We start from the raw sequence: 19,993 nt of genomic DNA, 5'->3' as shown, positions 1-19,993 counted from the left end.
GTGATTGAGCATGGCCTTGGGGGAGCAGAGCTTCACCTGGAGACTCTGACTGCAACCCGGGTCATGGACATATCCTCATTATTAACATTAAACTCAGCCTTATTGTGACTGGATGATGTAATCCTGTGCTGAACCTTTGACCTTTTCCCCTTCCTTCTTTATTTCTGTACCCCATGTTGGAAAATCATTGATTTCCCCAAAAAATAAATGATACTCCAAACATAAAATTATATGTAGCATCTCTCAGCAATAGGATTTTTATGTATGCATATTCACAAGAAGGGTTATTTCCCATTAAAATAAAAATAGTTTTATATGCATCTCAATGTGCCTCTATTACTATTAAAACGGCTTGCTACACTGGAACTTATAATGACACCGAATAAACACAGACCACACTCCACTTTATACTTGCGCTAATACGCTGCTGTTATTATTACTCACCCAGTTTATTAGACCAAAAAAATTAAGTATCCTAGAAAGCTAGAATAGACTTTATAGATTTTATAGTGTTTTACTAGAGTGGAAAATAACAGAGGATAAGAACCCTTTTTATATGGCATCTGGTGCGCTAATAGGATTCTGTGAAACCACATACATGATTTGGGTGATTGTTTAAAGGAAGATCGTTTATTTAAAAGAAGAAATACTACCACAACAAGAGTACATAGTCTTAAACTAGAGGGGCAAGGTTTTTTAAAATAATATCAGGAAATATTATTTTACCGATAGGATAGTGGATACATAGAATAGCCTTCCACCAGAAGCTGGTGGCATAAGGCTAAGCTAGAAATAAGATAAGGCTAGGATGAAGGAAAGTATGCACTAGACTAGATAGTTCTCATCTGCTGTCATTTTTTATGTTTCTATGTTTTCAGAGATCTTCATCACCTTAGGGCCAGCCCTGAATGGGTTCTCATGCATGGTACTGCAGTCTGTGTAGACTTGAGTACAGTGCCTGGCTTGGTGTGGTTTAATGCCTCCCTTCCATTACTGGATCCTGCATCTCCAGAGCCGGTGTCTGCTCATCAGAAGCTTGGAAAGCAGGATTAATGTCTGTCCTGGCTCCTGCTCCACTCATACTCCATTACAGCCAGTCCCTGACTGCCCATCGGGCACACAGGGCCGGATTGACTTATGGGCTAATGGAGCTGCAGCTCCAGGCCCCTACCTTAAAATAGGCCCAGTCAGGACCGGACTGACTGGGCCTATCCGGCCGTCCTTAACGCAGGGCAAAAGGGGCACCTGCCCCTTAAGCCCGCAGCAACTACGACCGGGCCCGCAACTCTAGCAGCGGGCCCGCTACTTACCTGGCAGACGCGCCAGCAGTGTCTCTTCTACCGCCAGGGGGATGCAGGAATCCAACTGAGCCATGTGACGTACATCACGTACGTCACATGACCCTTCTGCGCGTCTGCTTCCCCTGTGCAGATCCGCGGAAGTCTGCGAGTGGCGCGTACATCATCAGTTCAGGTAAGGGGGTGAGGGAGGCCGTATGGAGTATGTGAGATTGAATGAAAGAGTGAATTAATGAGTATCTGTGAAGGAGTGAGTGAATGAATGTTTGTGAATGAGTATATGTAAATGAGTATCTGAATGAGGGAATTAATGAGTATCAATGTATGAATGAATATCTGAATGAGTGAATGATTATCTGTGAATTAGTGAATAAATGTGAACAAGTGAATGAATATGTGTCTGTCATAGCATGGATGTGTAAGGGGGGGGCAAAGATGCCACAGGCAGTCTGTTTTGGTGGCAAAGATGCCACAGGCAGGCTGTTTTGGTGGCAAAGATGCCACAGGCAGGCTGTTTTGGTGGCAAAGATGCCACAGGCAGGCTGTTTTGGTGGCAAAGATTCCACAGGCAGGCTGTTATGGGGCAAAGATGCCACAGGCAGGCTGAGTGAAACCGTCCGTAGAAACCCTCCGGATGCGGGTGTCAGTGTGGCAAAGCCTGTCCTGGTGTTTGTGATTGGGTGTCAGTGTGGCAGAGCCTGTCCTGTTGTGTGTGTTTGGGTGTCGGTGTGCAGAGCCTGTCCTGGTGTGTGTGTGTGTGTGTGTGTGTGTGTTTGGGTGTCGGTGTGGCAGAGCCTGTCCTGGTGTATGTGGGTGTCAGTGTAGCAGAGCCTGTCCTGGTGTGTGTTTGTGTATGGGTGTTGGTGTGACAGAGCCTGTCCTGGTGTGTGTGTGTTTGGGTGTCGGTGTGCCTGTCCTGGTGTGTGTGTCTGGGTGTCAGTGTGGCAGAGCATGTCCTGATGTGTGTGTCTGGGTGTCAGTGTGGCAGAGCCTGTCCTGGGGTGTGTGTTTGTCCTGGGGTGTGTGTTGGTGTGGCAGAGCCTGTCCTGGTGTGTGTACGAACACAGAAAAGAACCCCAGCACTCCAGTCAGCTTCCAATCCTTAGGTTACTTTATTCAAAGAAAGCAAAACAAAAAAGCAACGTTTCGGCCAAACAAGGATTTTGTCAAGCTCAAAAGGCCCTGTTTGGCTGAAATGTTGCTATTTTTGTTATGCTTTCTGTTTTTGTTTTGCCCTTTTTAGCTGCTAGCTCCCAGCTTCCTGGGAGTTGAGTGCTGAACCATTTCTTCTTTTTTTAACTGTTCTGGTGTTCATTTTTACTTATCCAGAGATAAAACGCCCTCCTGAATTTGTAGTGACTTCAGGGGACAAAACATTCAAGGCCCTGAAATAATTTAGTGGAAAAGATAAGGTATTGTGTTATTTACTCTATAATATTTATTTCAGGGATTAGTCGCACTATATAGTGGCTTCAGGCTTCCCATGTTGAATGACCAAGTATTATGTATATGTATGTTTTTTCATAAAAATGGGCTGCTCAGTCTGAAATGCCCGGGCCTATTTTTTTGTCCCTGTCCGTGCCTGATTACAGCTCACTCGTTCACTTGTGCAAATGGACCAAAAAACGAGTTGGGCAATTTTTTTGTTCTATTTTTGGTCCATTTTTTTTTTTTGGACAACAAATTTTATTTCCTGCCACTTTGGTTCAGACAAAAATTAGAGGGCATTTTACTTTTTCGAAAGCGAAATTCGTTGTCACTCACCCTCATTCACTCTCTCATGTTCTTCCACACTCTTATTCACGTTCTCTCACATTCTCATTAACTCTCTCACGCTTTTTATTTCTTTGTCCGCTGCTCCAAAAGGTCTTCCTTCTTCTCGTTTTCTTAACATACACATTGATGGTAATACAGCTGCGGGTGTTTATCCAGTCTATTTTTATATCTTTATGGATGGTTAGACATTAACTCATAATGATAGCATCATCTCATTTGACCACCACATATTTTTTTCTCATTGGGAGAAGCACATTGGGATTTGGCGTTTAATACTAGTGCTATGATACATTTTTCACTTTTCAACATTCTATAAAATGCCAAATGACCCAGACTTTGTCATCTTCTGGCTCATCTTCCAGTGTTAATCTTGTAGTTTCCTCTGTTGATTTTTTTTTTTATCACAGGTATCATACTATATAAAGCCCCGAAAACTGTGTTAATTAACTTCCAAAACCTTTAAGTTTTACAGCTAACATGGTTGTCTGTAGGTTTATTTGCTACTGATTGCAATTAATGTCAATGTCAGAAGATATAAATTAACCCTGTTGTACCTCTCCTTATATGACCGGGATATGATTAACACAGAAAAAAATGAGTGGGACAGAGCATAAGCTCATGGGTGTATGGTAAAATAAGCATGTACAAGTGTGAGACCTGGTAAACTGTATAAAAATGATGTTCTAGGGAATCTACAATTACATATGCCTCCACAGGAAATCCAAGGGTTCAAGATAAGTGGAACAAGCTTCCAGCAGATGTGGTAGAGGCTTATAAAGTAAGAGAATTTAAACATGTATGGCATCTGGAATCTAAGACAAGACCAAGGACCCAAGGATGGGGCAAATGGTTCTCATATGCCATCAAATTCTATGTTTATATGCGTCATTTGGGAGTAAATGGATGGTTGGGTTACAACATTTTTCTTTTATAAATAATAACAAAAGATCACATTTTCTTATTTTATTTAATGGAGGTTAGCTAATGTGCATCATTCTTTGAACCAGCAGGGGTATTTGGTGCAGTAGGTATGCATGCATTACTAAAAGGAGATGTTTTACAGATGACATGGTGGGATGCAGTAGGTATGACGTACAGTAGACAGAGGCTCTTTAACTTCTGAATAGCATATTCTGTATGTTATTATTACTTTATTAATGTAACAAAGTCATTTTGGTTACAGGGAAAACTGCTTCTCGCCCGTAAGTCCAGAAACATGTCCTCTCGTTCAGGCATTCATCTGTCCCAGTCGGATGTTTGTAACTCACAGCCACGTCCAGCTGAAGACAGGTCTGCAGACTCAGGACAGACATCTCTTCCTCTTCACAGACATCATGCTCGTTGCAAAATCAAAGTGAGTGATGTGTAGACATAGTGTTTGAAAACATATACTGTCTGAATCATGCCTCTGAGTCACAGAGCGATAATGACTAGTCAAACTAAATTGGTTATATTTGCATTCCAACATGATTATACCCAGACTCAAAAATCATACTATTAATCTGATTCACAATCCACCAAAAAGAGAAAAACAAAGTACACTTAAAGTTCTATTAAAAGATTCTCGTTGCAGATCAAAAAGTAGTTTAACACAGGAACCAATTCCTTCGTAGCAAGCACATAAAACATAGTTTGATAAGGGGTGTGGATAAGGGGTTAAAGACGTGACCCCTGTCCATAAAAGAATAGTCCCTGAGAAGACTGTGAATAGACCTGCATCGGTCCTGGACTGTAACCTATCAACTTCTCGACACTAGGTGGTTCCTGGCAAATCATAAAATGTCCCTTACACAGCATGGTCAGTGCCAAGCATCCTCAATGGTAACCTCTGTGTGTTGCTGAAAAAAAGTCTATAAGATCCAAATGATTGGTCAGGTATTTGAGTTCCTGAGCTGCCAGCAAAGCCTGTAGGAACTTGCACTGGAAGAACACATGAAGTGATGTCTCCTCTGCCACCGGGCACGAGATGGACACTTGCGAGGCATGCATTAGACCCTACATGCAACACTGAGATCAGCAATTCATTTAACTACTACACCTACATTTACTAGGTTGATGGGTTATGTTTGAAGAGAAAAAGTATCATTTAAACAAAGCCATGAGTAGTATTGAGTAGACCTCTGAATTCGGATTTGCACAATTTTTAATGAATTTTGTTAAATTTGTTGATTCGTACGAAAGTCCGTAAACCAGAAGGGAGCCCCAACAAAGCAAAAGAAAATGGAGAACGCTCCAAATTTACATTTGAAATTTCATTTTTCTTCTTCTTCCCTGTCTACATTCTTTTCTCCTCTTCAGTGTTCTTCAGCGTACTTCCGTAAAACAGGGCAGAGCCTCTGTGCACACCGTGTGGTGTACTCTGAAAAGCGCTTAAGAGGAGAGAAAAATGGTAAAGGGAAAGAGGAGTTGTTGGAGAAGGCAGTGAGAGAGTGGGAGAAAAAACATTTAATTTACAAATAAAAAAAAAAAAACAATTGTCCAAATTTTGTCCAAAACTAAAAAAAAAATTGTTCAGTAAGGAGTCATCTTATATTATAATATATCTGTTTCCCAAACTTAACTGCTCTAATGCAAACACTATAATACGGTAAATGGTCCGTTTAGGAACATACCTATAGAGCTGCGAAAAAAATTGCTGTTACGATTTAACAAAAAAATATTCAAACATTAAGTTTGAACCCAAAACTTTTAAGAAATGTACTTTCAAAGTCAAGATAAGGTCTTGAATTGGAGGTCAGCAACCTATAGCTTCAAGGCCAGCTTGCTGTACTGCTACCAAGGGGTGTCCCCTATTCAACATTGTCCGTCTTATGAGAGAGAGGCAACATGGACAGTACTATGTGGCTCTAAAGCCATCAGGATGTAAAACTAGATGTTCTTTCAAAGCGGAGTATATTTAATATGTTTACATTATTTTATGACCTTGGAAGATTCTTAATGTAGTCACCATTTGCATTGGCATAGTTGTGCTGATGAAATAATGCGACCAGGCAAAACTTTATCTTATTATTTACGGAAACCATGTGTGGAGCATTTGTTTTTAAGGAAGACAGTGTGAAGGTTTCTGCACCGCATATTCTCCATTGGGGAAACAGCAGGAAAGAAAACAATGGGGACTGAGACTATTTTTCCAAGCTGTCTATTTAAAATGCAAACTAGTAAACAAATAGAAAAACAGGTCTGGGCTATTATTTCTCTTTTTATGAATCTATTTTACTCAGATTATAAACATAGAGTTTGACAGCAGATAAGAACTACTTGGCCCGCAGAGCACAGACAGAGAAACCTAAAACTTCCACTAAAATATGCCTGAAGGTGGCACTGGGAGCATGGGTGGAAATGGTTTGGACTGCTATTAATAAATCGATTATTTATATTACTATCCATACCTACCTGTATTTCTGTTCTTTTGCAGGTCACCATCTCACTATAAATTAAAACATCATGTGCGAGTTAGTGAGATGTGGACTGCATCATGCATGGAAGAAGTCTGCGAGGGAAGCACCTTCCCTGAGCGATCGTTTGTTGTAGGCTGGCCCATCACCAATTCTGTTGCAACCTTTAGGTATGTATCTTGCATTGATAACATTTCATTAATTTCATTAAGGAACATCATCAACGCTGATCCTCATTCATCCTTGTCTCTTTACTCCACCACCCAATTCCATATTGGTCCTGGAAGGACAGTCAGGATTCTAAAGAAAAGTTACCAGGTCAAGCGATGTGTTTCTAAATTCATAGAAGTGGTTATACAATATATTCATATAAATTACAATTGCCGAAAAATTTAAGAAAAACAATCATAATTGCTCTTCTAAGTGTTGCATGTGATTATACTCTTTGCTTTCCTCCGTTCTGTGAGATGATTTGATAATACCTTTTAAGAAATTAGATCTACTTGGGGTTGTAACCTAAACATCCATTTATCACTACTTAATGTTTAAGTCTATATTTAGAGTAAAGATGATCAGTATGTTCCATTAAAAATGAAGAGCCGGTTAAATGTTAATGGTTTGGTATTTCAGGAATTCTTTGTCAAGATTCTACAGTACTTCGTGTTACCGTTATCCAATGCATTGTGTACCGGTGTTATGCTGTGAACTGAGGACATTTGGTCTATTTATCATCTGCCAATGGTACTCATCGTTAGTTTACAGCTGTATTTATTAAATAGTTATACTGTAAGTAATAAACTTTGTATTAGGAATATAATGTAAAGGAAAGACAATATCATTAACTTTACCATCGTGTAACCTTGTATTAAGACAATATATTTGTTAAAAGAATAAAGGAAGATTTAAAAATGTAATCAGATGACAAATAAATCAAAGCCGTATAATGCTTGCTTGTTGAAGATGAAAGGGATTGTAGTCCAAAAACAGATGCAACGAAGACTGGCTTAAAGCAATTAATTAAAATATTCAAGGCTTACTTTGTTATAGTTATAGTTGAGGCATATGTAATCGGGGATTCGCTAGAACATCATTTTTATAGTTTACCCGGTCCCACTCATGTTTTCCGTGTTAATCATATTCTGGTCATATAAGGAGAGGTACAACAGGGTTAATTTATATCTTCTGACATTGACATTAATTGCAATCCTTGGGAAATAAACCTACAGCCGCAGAGCCAGATCACGGCAAGTCTTTCTGGAGATCAGAGGATAAATCCAAATCCTACATGGTATAACATAACTGTTAACATTCAGGTTTCAGTTGTGGCCCGGTAAACATGTATTTTATGCAATAAAGGCTAAACTATTATTGTTGCATAAAATGCATTTATTGATTAAAACATGTATGTTTTAACTGAATGGAATTATTGTCATTTACGTGCATCTTAAAAATACTTTGATGTGATGTAATGTGCCGTCTACATAAAAATACATTAACCACAAAAAAAGGTACATTTGTTATTAACCCCTTAAGGACAAAGACCGTACATGTATGACCACCCATTGTCCTTAAGGGGTTAAAATACCCAGGGAGTTATTAAATTGTCATTTCAGTAAAAGATTGATTGCAGAGAACACCTGCTAAAGAACACGTGTGACAAAATCCAAATGTTTATCGAGAGCTGAGCTTGTAACTGGAAAATTGGCAGGAGAGCTTTGTTTCTCTGAATAACGCTTTCAAGAACTCCTTCCACATATTATGGTGGTTCATAAATCCTCAAACTTCTACACCTTTTCTTCTATGCTACTAAGTTATTCAAAAAATAAGAAAATCAATAAGAACATGTATTTTTCAGTGTACATTTTTTTGATGTATTTTTCTAAGAGTTTTGCTTTTTCTTTAAATTGCAGATGACCCTTTTTATCCTTGAAATTGTCTTTTGTTAAAGGTGGGGCCCCAATAAATCATTTGGCCTTGTCCCCTAAAAACCTGATTATGGTGATTTAGCTCAATGGAAAAAAACAATGTTCCCCACAGTAGAAGTACTTATTTTAGAATGTTTCCCTGTATTTTTTGCTGATAGGCTGCATTTTTTTCTTTATTTAAGTACTCCAGAAGAGAAGGAAAAGTGGCTTGCTCTCCTTCAAAGGTACGTAAATGATGTTTGGAAACTTTCCTGTTTTAATGTTATTACGGATTTGCAAAGTGCATGTTTTATGGAAACAAACTTCCAGCACCTGATTTGTAATGGAGGCAGCTTTAGGTTCCCGTGGTCATCTTAGATTAACAGATCCCAAGTTTAATTTTCTAAAATGCATACTGCATCCAGATCTGTACACATCATATACTGACGTGTATAGATCAGGATATAGCATTATGTTATGTCTACATGTCCACATGGGTTTAATGCCCATGAACTACCAAGTTTGACATTTTGATTCAAAGACGTTGCTTAATTATCTACATTGGGGACGTTTAATGTTCTGCCTACTACAGCATCACTTTTAATGTAAATATTGCCCCATCTGGCCACCATAATTCAAGTTCATAGAGGCACGTGGAAGGAATCCATATCATTAATATATTAAATATTACATTATTAAAAAAGCTCATGCTAAAACTTGCTGTTAATTTGTGAGTCGAGGGTGTTGTATGAATTTACCCTTCATCAAGCATTGTTATTGTGTTGAACTTTACCTTTCATACTAACTCCACTAAATACGTCACACTACTGTATATGCGGATTTAATAATCTTATGCTTGGAGTGCTTCAAACATAATCCCTTTGTTCTATGCACATGTTATTAATCAAACCAACGTCAGATATTCTGTTTATCCTTTTAAATATGTTGTTTAGGTTAGACCTCCCTATCCTGTTTTCTGAAGAGCATCTTGATGTATCCACAACACATCACAGTTCATATTTTATAAATGCTTTGTTGGACCCCACCAGAAACATGATGGATGATCCTATTGTCACTTAGGCAGTGTTGTTTGAAGCTAATGATGTTAAATTCCTGTGGTGTTTTTGGTTTTATGCCAGATCTGGGGTACAGCTTAACATTTCTGCTGAGAAAAAAAAAATCTCAACCTCAATTTCAGCCTCCTGCCGAAATGAAAAATTATTCAGTTTTCTAAGATCCTTGAAAATGAAAATTGAAAGCAAGAGATCATATATTCACTGTATAGTACATTGCCAAGATGTATTTCCATGAAGGATAAATTTATATAACATCTAGAATGACGTCTTGGCTTAAAGTATCTCTCTACTAACTTACGTTTGTTTAAAACATATTTGCCTTCTTACATGCAGTAACTTACTGTGTGTGGACTGGAACAAGATGTCATGAGTAGTATTACTGAGTTACAAGTTTCCAAAGATGGGTGCTCAAGTTATAACGATCATGGTTTTGTCCTATGTTATATTCTACAGTGCAATTCAGTAAAATTATGATTTACTAAAAAAAAAGTAAATTGAGCTATTGCTTGGATACCACGATACAGGCCGATCAGCCATAACATTATGAGCACTGACAGGTGAAGTGAATAACACTGATAATCTTGTTATCATGGCACCTGGGTGGGATATATTAGGCAGCAAGTGATCATTGCGTCCTCAAAGTTGATGAGTTAGAATGTAAAATGGGCAAACATGACTTTGACAAGGGCCAAATTGTGATGGCTGGACGACTGGGTCAGAGCATCTCCAAAACTGCAGCTCTTGTGGGGTGTTCCCTGTCTGCAGACGTCAGTACCTATCAAAGAAGGAAAACCAGTGAACCGGCGACAGGGTCATGGGCGGCCAAGGCTCATTGTTGCACGTGGGAGGCGAAGACTGGCCAGTATGGTCAAATCCAACAGAGGAGTTACTGTTGCTCAAATTGCTGAAAAAGTTAAGGCCGGTTCTGATAGAAAGGTGTCAGATCACACAGTGCATTGCAGTTTATTGCGTATGGGGCTTCGTAGCTGCAGACCAGTCAGGGTGCCCATACTGACCCCTGTCCACTGCCAAAAGCGCCTACAATGGGCTCGTGAGCATAAGAACTGGACCACGGAGAGATGGAAGAAGGTGGCCTGGTCTGATGAATCACGTTTTCTTTAACATCACATGGATGGTCGGGTGCGTCACTTACCTGGAGAGGACGCGGCACCAGGATGCATCCATGGAGGCCGCACCTCACAACTTACAGGAGTTAAATGATCTGCTGCTAACATCTTGGTGCGGATACTACAGCACAGCTTCAGAGGTCTAGTGGAGTCCATGCCTTGACGGGTCAGGGCTGTCTTGGTGGCAAAAGGGGGACCTACACAATATTAGGCAGGTGGTAATAATGTTATGGCTGATCGTGTGTATGTAGCCAGGTAGATGTCAATTAGTTCCATTTCCATTAACGGCACTTTAACAATAAGGCCAAACATTACTTGCATTAATATGCAAAGCAAATAAATCTGTTCTTTCTTCTAAAGGTTTAAACACATTAAAAAAAGAAACAGAAACATTTAATAAACTTTTTCAGTTTCTATGGCAATAACCTATCAGTGCCTACTTTTTTGTCACATGACAAGTTTTCCCAGAAAAATTATGACTGAGGCTAAATCTTGGATAATTATAGATTTATTTCTGGTAAAGGTGTTCATCGTTACTAGGTATGGTTTTTCACTTGCTATATGTAATTTAAAAAGTGTTAAATTCAGCAGAATGGATCAGCATATACCCAATAAAACTTTAGTTTGAGAAAACGGGAACTTTTAGGTGGTGAAGTTAGGATAGGCTAGGAGACAGTGCTTTACCGGGATTTATTGTATAGCTATTTCATTTAGTGAATATGCTATTTACAAACGTTACACAATTCAGTTTGTTAACATACCCGGGTAGCATTCTGGTACTCATGCCCAGGAAATGTTCTGAGCTCCTACAAAAGAGGGACAAAAAGACTTGGGTCCCTCCGAAAAAGAAAAATCTAGGTATTACGAGACGTATAACACATTTCCTTGTTCTTTATTTTAGACACATCCAAGACGAGAAAGAAAGTGAACATCCCAAGACAATTCCTCTGAAGATTATCACAAAAGATATTGGAAGCTGTGCCTATGTGAGTGTTTCTGCAAACACGTACATTTAAAGGTGCTCTTCTGCTTAGATAAATCATCAATTTCTCTTCCTAGTGTGCTGATCAAATAAACCTTAGCAGAATGTTGTTTTATTATTTTCCTCTGAAGGTTTAATGACACAAAGGTCCGTCTATATATTGTGTGAATACCGTATTTGCCCGATTTATAAGACAAGGTTTTTTCCAGAGCAAATGCTCTGAAAAATACCCCTCGTCTTATAATCGGGGTCATCTTATAATCAGACCTCAAATAGGTCTGACTATGAGACTAAGATCCAGATCCCCCGCAGCGATGCAGGGGACCTGGATCTTCCTCCTGTGTTATGCCCCCCCAACTTACCGGTGCTTCTGAGTCCCCGGTGCTTAGTCCGGGCAGCGTGTAGAGCTCTACGCGATTCGCGTAGAGTTCTACACGCTGCCCGGACTAAGCAGCGGGGACTCAGATGCAGGGGACCTGGATCCTCCTGTGTTATTTCCCCCCCCCCCAACTTACCGGTGCTTCTGAGTCCCGGTGCTTAGTCCGGCCAGCGTGTAGAGCTCTATGCGATTCATGTAGACAACTTCCGCTCAAGCGCGTAGAGCTCTACACGCTGCCCGGACTAAGCGCCGGGGACTCGGAAGCACCGGTAAGTTTGGAGGAGGGAAGGGGAGGCAGTGTTAAATGGGGGGGGGGGCATAAGGCATTTCTGGAGGCAGAGTGCTCTGTGAAATGCCTTTTAACCCCCTTAATGCCACTCTGCCTCCAGAAATGCCTTTTAACCCTCTATGCGCCACTCTGCCTCCTGAAATGCCTTATACCTCCCTATATGCCGCTGTGCCCCATAATATGCCTTTTAACCCCCTAAATGCCAGAGTGGCATATAGGGGTATAAGGCAATTCTGGAGGCAGAGTGGCACATAGGGGGGTCAAAAGGCATATCATGGGGCACAGTGGCATATAGAGGGTTAAAAGGTGTATCATGGGGCACAGTGGCATTTAGAGGGTATAAGGCATTTCTGGGGCAGAGTGGCAAGTCTGGGGCCAGATGTCCATAACTGGGGGGGCAGGTTGAAAAAAAGGAAATAAAAACAAAAACAAAATATTTTTCTCAATCATAGCTTTTATTAACAAACAATTGTTCACATAGTTTACATGAATTAACATTTACTGGTAAAACTTTTTTCCTTTAGGGTCGTCTTATATTCAGGCTTTTTCTTTTTTTCATAAATTAATATTCAGATTTTGGGGAGTCGTCTTATAATCAGGGTCGTCTTATAATCGAGCAAATACGGTATTTTATTGAAAATCATTACAACTTATCTTTTCTGCCAAGACAAAAAGTATACCGTGTGCACATGGCATCCGCTTTTCTGATCAGTTGCTCATTTTCTATTAGTTTATTCCATTGTAGCAGTAACAACTAAAACAGAAACTCTGAGATAGTCCCTAGTAGATGCTCAGATAACCTCTATGGCCAGTAGGCTGCGAACAGCAGATCTATTTTATAAAATGGGAGGGCAACATGCAGTCAGTGCTGAATACAGATATTCATATTTATGTATTTTCATGGCTTGATGCTCACATTTCATTTAATTTTGTCTGCCCACCTTCTGCTCTGTTACTTTTCTTCATTGATTTAATTATGGATTCCCAAGATAAGGGAATAAACTCCCACTGATTGACAGCAAGCTTGCGTTCAACCGCCTTTGGAGAGCCTCAGGTGACCTAATTATATTCCAAATGATATTGTCTCAGCCTCGAGTGCATATAAACCATGGGTACTTTGATGTTTGTCTAACTTCTTCACTTAAAGCCATAACTTTCAAGAAGATGAGAAGACAGAGGGCCAGTAAATGTGAAGCCATAGAGAACCACCTGCAAAAATGCTTTGCAGTGTGGCATAGTCTTATTCATTTCTCTGGGTAACAAGCTATGGGATGCTAGATACTGTCCATGTAAATGTCATGCCTTAAACAGGAAAAGACCACACAATCCACCTGGGCTTGTTAGTATTTAGTAGACATGGGCCTAAGGTATCCCTTAATGATTTTAATTTTAATTAATCTCTGACTCAGATTCTGTATCTGTGATCTGCATCCTATCATATACTATCAGGGATACAAATCTTAGTATATTCTTAAGTTCATTAGTTAGATGTTTTTTTTCCCCTTCCCCTACATGGATCAGACATGACCGTCTTCTGCTTCAGATACTTAGCTATTTTTAGTTCTTGGGTGAGAACTTTAGCTGCTGACTTTCCAGCGTTACATCAAAGTCTAAAGTCGGTTTATGTTACAGCTAATCTTCTTTATTTTGGGCCCAATCAAGCTCTTTAAAAAGTCATACAAAAATAGTCTATCCCAAATCCATGTTATGTGTTTTTATTATGCGTGCTATTCTAAGGCCTTTTATACGTTTAACCCTTTTCACTTAGATGTTGTTCTTTTCTAGAATGCATGTATAAGAATCTTATACTAGTCCAGAATGTAATTTTCCAGAAAGTATTAAAGTGGAACGGTTACATTCTAGATTATACCCATTCCTAATTCTTACATCTGTGTTTGATGTTATACATGTATATTAGGTGTGTATTATTTTGACTTTTAATATTAACATTAAAATTAGCTTTGTTATTGCTGCCACGTAATGTCTTAAACATTAAAATATGTGTGATAATTGTTTCGCAGATGAACCACATGTTTAAAACCAATCTTTGGGTCTATTGGCTCAAAAAGAGTTTCATAAAACATAGCGTGCCTAGTTGACTTAGACATTTCTTAGAAATTCTTTAACTATATAGAATATAAAAATTTAAACTAGTCATGTAAAAAATAAACCACACGTGTCAGCAAGCAATTCGCTGGCCAGCATGCTAGGAAAATGAAGTGAATAACACAGGTGTCCCCTCAATACAAGCAATATCAAAACATATACAATAAAAACAGATATTTAGAAAAACTTTATTTTGCAATAAAAATGGATTAATGATTTTCTGTGGGCTAAAACTCCCATCACCCTCAGCTATAGCGATGACAACGATGTCATAGTTTATAACCATAGTTTGATTCTTTAGTGTGATTATGGAATTAAACCCCTTCTAACGTAGCCTAAACTGCATTATATTGTGTCACCTACACGGACTGCGTGTGCGGTCTACATGTATGCCCAACATCTATTAGCTAAATTTACTAAGGTCGGTGTGAGCGTTTACGACAATGATTTTGTGTTCATTTCTTTTATTATTATTATTATTATTATTATTATTATTATATTTCATTTTATTTTGAATTATGTATGTTAAAGGTCTGATCATGTTATTGTTCTGATATAATAATAATTATTATTATTATTTTACATAGTGCCATTATCTTCCATAATTAGAGGAATCTTAGTCAATTTCCTAGGAGCTCATGTGAACAGATATAGGGCTGTACACGTGACCATGTTGTTTTATGTCTCTCTCTTACGCCGTGGATCGGATACCCCTGAGGATTTAGGGTCCGTACCAGCGAGTAGTCCACATTCATTCACATTCACAGCTGTTAGGCAGGGCAGGCAGCTGCATTCCACCCGGGTCATTTCAAAGTTGATGCGATAATTGGTGGATGAAAGCTCCGTATTAGCACAAAGTATATTCTGGCAAGACTAACTTAATTTTCTTACTTTGCAAAATCTCTTGAAAGACCACAAGACTATTCTGGCACAGAGCCTTTTCTTACCAAATGCGATGACCTGGTACTGAAAGTCAAATATCAATTCTTCAGGGAAATAATTCATTCTTATGGCGTGCATGCCTGAAAATGTTCCCGACAGAATGATTCCATGTAAACGTTGTTTATGTTATGCCCAGCGCAAAAGTGTCAAAACATTATGTTCTGGTATTCGTTTTGATGCGTGTTGAAAATGTGCTTTAATGAAACCTATCCAGATTAAATAACCTGCAACCCTGTTACCCCACAGCTTCAGGAATCTGGAGAAAACATGTTTACAAATGAGAACACAAACAGTTTAAATGAAAGGAACAATGTTTATATAAATAATTTTATATAATTCTGGCCTTATATCTTTGATGGGCCACCTAAAAAAGATTGAGTTTTTCATCAGGAAAGAAAAAGACATCTGAAAATGTTAATGAACAGATCAAAGAGGATGGTTTGTATAACATTTTTAGATGTCCATACAAACAGGACCATACAAACAACAAGAGGTCATCCATTGAGACTGTTCCATAGAACAGTGGAAATGTTTTTTATAGTAAGAGCTATAAAGATGTGGAATCCACTAGGCAGATTCAATCAAAGCCGTTAAAAATTGTCTGGATGCCTTTTTTCAAAGCAGAATAAATGGTTACAAAAATGTTAATAAGACCAAGAGTATAGCTAGTGGAGGTCAATGGGCTTCAGTCTCCCCCCCCCAACCAAAATTACTATATCGCTACGTAAGTCTCTATATACTCTATGTAGAATATATTGTTGTTGGAGACACCGATACGGGATGGTAACATACATCTAATCTCTGCTGGGGGAGGAAGTTGGATAAGCTCCATCTAGCAGTCCAGAAGCATAGAACATGGGGTTCTGATCCATTTAGGAGAGATGCATGCAGGTCACAGGTTTGTAACAGAAGAAACTAAACAAAAGATTAAACAACATAAAAATAATAATACAGTAGTGCCTGTTAGGTCCTAGGTTTTAGATCTGCCACATTGAGGTCCATCCCAGTTTTGTTGTGTAAAAAAGAATTCTCACTTTGGATCTTCAGGACAATAAAACAAATTCTTATGAGTCTGGATACATAGAATGTAAGCCTGACTGTACACTTTCTCTTCATTCTCTTATAGTCCAAAACACTTACTGTAACCAGCGATGATACAGTGACTGATGTCATCAAAATGGCTCTGCAGCAGTTTGCAGTGGAGGTGAGTGTTACCCTCTCTGTCTATTGCAGGGGTGTCCAAGTTTTTTCTGCAGTGGGCCACTTCATCAGAATTGTATACGTGCGCGGGCCGCACTCATTTTTCACTGTGAGAAGATATGGCCTTTAATAAGATATGCAGGTTAAAATAAAGTAAATGACACAAAACCTTTACTTTTCCTCTCACTGATTCCTGGGCCTAGAAAGTTTTGTCACTACAAATTCAGGATTCTGAATAAGTTAAAATGAAATAGTTCTATTTATCCTAGGGATGCACCGAAATGAAAATTCTGGACCAAAACCGAAAATTCAGGGTTCACTTAGCCAAAACTGAAAATGACCCCCCCCACATACTTTTAATAAAAGTAAGTTGCACACCAAAATTGTACAAAAAAATTATATATTATGATTGTTAACAACAATCTCAGGCATACCCAGATTCCAGCATGTACTGGTTGGTTGGGCATTTTACCAGTAATGTTTGTCCAATTTTAGTGTGTAACCACGCTTTTATTAAAAGTAACACACCACAATTGGACAAAAAAAATCAACAATATGACTTGGTATGATAGGAGTGTGATTGCTAACAGCAAACACACTCTTTTCATACCCAGGCAACCAGTAAATGCTGGAACCTAGGCATAATAGGACTGTAATTGCTGTTAGCAGATTGCTGTTAGCAATCACACTCCTATCATGCCAAGTCAGCCAGTACATGCTGGTACAGGGTGGCTGTAAGTGCAGACCCCATACTGCTGGCAGCATCAATACACAAGGGGGGCAGCTAGCCAGGTTTCAGCATGTACTGGCTGACTTAGCATGATAGGAGTGTGATTGCTAACAGCAATCACAGTCCCATCATGCCTAGGTTCCAGCACTTACACATCCATGCTATCACACACACACACTCATTCATTCATATACTCATTCATTCACACATTCATTCCCTCACAGGCATACTCATTCAGACAACCTCCCCCACCCCCTTACCTACTACAGCTCTCGATGCCGCTCACAGACTTCAGCAGGGGGTGCGGCCTCCCTCGTTCTCCCCACAGAGGAGGCAGGACTGGAGCAGAGAATAGACCCTCCCACAAGTAAGCGGCAGGGCTTGTGATAATGTGATCCTGGGTGCCGATCTCACGCGGGCCGCACCTCAAGGTCACATGTTGGACGCCCCTAGTCTATTGTATGTTGTGCGCCCTTCCTTATGTTTTATGGGGTTTCATCTACACTCGCTGCTTACTGTTGTGGCATCAGTGAATGCAAAAATGCTACACTAAACAAAAAAACATACTTTAGCTCTCGGACTTAACGTATTTTGTCTTTTGTGCAGAATTTACCAATCCTGTTCAATTTGATCCAAGTCAGAATACTTATTTATTTAATTAAGAAAGTGATGTCTCCCAATCAATGATAAATGATAAAATATAGAGGTATTTAATCAAACCCATTCTAGAATATCTCATAAAAAATACTTTAGATCTAGACATCTATGCTCTATAGCCCTGGGACATAACAAATAGTGTATTACATATCAGATAAGTCTTACAGAAACAAAAAGTAAGGAGGGTCAACTATCTTATAATCTAAAACAGTAGTTTAACAACATCTGGTGGGCTAAATGATGAATAAAATTGTATTAAGAAATATTTTAGGTCTGTATCACTCTGTTTCATTGGATTTGTGTGTGTGTGTATCCGCAGCTGACATTTCTTTTTTTTTTCTCCTGTGCTTTGCTTTCTCCAGGGCTCCGATACAGATTACCAGTTATGGGTCACCTCTGGCAAAGATGATTCACCTTATCCTCTTATCGGTAAGGAATGCAAGCTATAGCCTCAGTTCAAACCTTAAAGTAGATACTAGCAGAAAATAAACGTCCCATAGATATGTAATGAAAGGATGAATCTGATGTACAGACAACCTCATTGTTTTTTATTGATTTCTATTTAAGTCGTTACATTACATTTTTTTCCCTTTAATGTGGAAAGAATGCAAAGTAGCAGAGTTGGGCTCTTTGAAGTGTAGATTGTGGGTGAAACACAGTGTACATGCAGACCTTTAAGAACAATTGTTTAAACCCTTACTAAGTTATCATGTATGTCAGGCATGTGGACCTTACTTCATAGGATACTTTTTTTATCACCATTACACTGCAAGGATAATTACGTTACATTTATTCATACAGTGCCAGCTGGTTCTGCAGCATTATTACAAAAGGGAAATACTAAATTAACAGTAACATTAAACTTGGCAATATAAAAAAGGAAAATAAGATTTACACACATTAAAACATACCGGTACAGAAGAGGACCATGCTCCTGTGAGCTTGCAATCTATCACGTGGTTGAGGTGGAAAGAAGGTGAGCTGGTAAATCTCCTATATCAAAAAAAGTCCTTTGTACTAGGCTCTCATTAAAATCTTTCACGCTAGAACTATATTCCAAATGGACATTACCACATTAACACCAAAATGGTAAAGTGTAAGGCACTGGATACTACAATCAAGTAATATTCAATCTAATGACGGATTCTTCAGAAATCCTGCCGCGGCATGGCTTTGTTCTTCTTAATAGGAAGGCTACAGGGCTTCCCTACACTGGTACAGAACTGAGAGGACCATAATGCCAAAGCTCTTTGTCTTAATCCAGTAATTTGCCACCCACATCTTAATATATGATCTTTATTATAGTAGGAACAGCTGAAAGAGATGATATTTGACTGTCTTTTAAAAATCATTAGTGACAAAGACCCAATGTTGGACATGGGAGACCAAAATAAAGCGAAAACCACTAAAACAGATGTGTAAGCTTTTTAGTGCACTTCAGGCAAAAACAATTTATGCTAAGCGAACCATTACTCATAAATATTTAAAATAACCGTAAGCAAAAAGATAGAGACTATTACAAGCAGATAGTACTTGTCTCTGTCATCACACATAAACAGACAGACCCATTTATTTAGGCATAAAACGTTCCCTGTGTGCTTTGTTTAAAAGACTCCTCATAACAAACACACACTTGTTATTTCATGGATGCAATGTGCGAACTCCGTGCTCTTTGTTAGAATTAAGATCATTCAAAAGTCAAATAAAACAAATTGTGGGTTAATCCATATGAATATGTGAACATATATCAGGAGCTGAAATAATGCGTTGTCTCGTTCTGGAGGTTTTATGGATTAGCTGCGTTCCAGCCGTCAGATATAGGCTAGTTATTTTTCTTGGGTTCAAGGCTGGAGGAGAAATTTATTAAGTGTACAACCTAATGGACCTGTTATTACCTAAACCAAACCGCTCGGGTTGCAGCCATTGTCCTCTCCGCACCACCTCCTCTCTGCCAAGATGGCTGCAGTGGCACTTAACAGCCTGTTTGGGGCATCTTAAAGACAGGTGCATAAGGAACAGGCTTGGCAAGGGTGGTTTACTGAGTCGGCTAGAAACTGAACTCGGCTCTGAAAACCTTTCTTATACTAGGGAACATTTCAAATGAGGAAATATTCAATGAAAATGTTTTTTTA

At 39.0% G+C, this 19,993-nt stretch overlaps 1 protein-coding gene across 1 annotated transcript in view; it reads left to right on the top strand.

The window, feature by feature from the left end:
- The window catches only part of LOC149288931 (rho GTPase-activating protein 20-like), a 51,962-nt gene that overhangs the window by 19,275 nt on the left and 12,694 nt on the right, over window positions 1-19,993 (top strand). Inside the window, exons 3-8 of the mRNA XM_089491251.1 lie at window positions 4,258-4,428; window positions 6,490-6,639; window positions 8,577-8,618; window positions 11,478-11,562; window positions 16,401-16,478; window positions 18,224-18,290. Coding sequence (XP_089347377.1) covers window positions 4,258-4,428; window positions 6,490-6,639; window positions 8,577-8,618; window positions 11,478-11,562; window positions 16,401-16,478; window positions 18,224-18,290 — 593 coding nt within the window. The remainder of the gene's footprint in view (window positions 1-4,257; window positions 4,429-6,489; window positions 6,640-8,576; window positions 8,619-11,477; window positions 11,563-16,400; window positions 16,479-18,223; window positions 18,291-19,993) is intronic.

This window comes from Sceloporus occidentalis, unplaced genomic scaffold (genome assembly GCF_023333645.1).
Source record: "Sceloporus occidentalis isolate IW3139 unplaced genomic scaffold, rSceOcc1.0.p SCAF_49, whole genome shotgun sequence".
Taxonomy (NCBI): Eukaryota; Metazoa; Chordata; class Lepidosauria; order Squamata; family Phrynosomatidae; genus Sceloporus; species Sceloporus occidentalis.
This window is presented reverse-complemented; position numbering and strand designations above follow the sequence as displayed.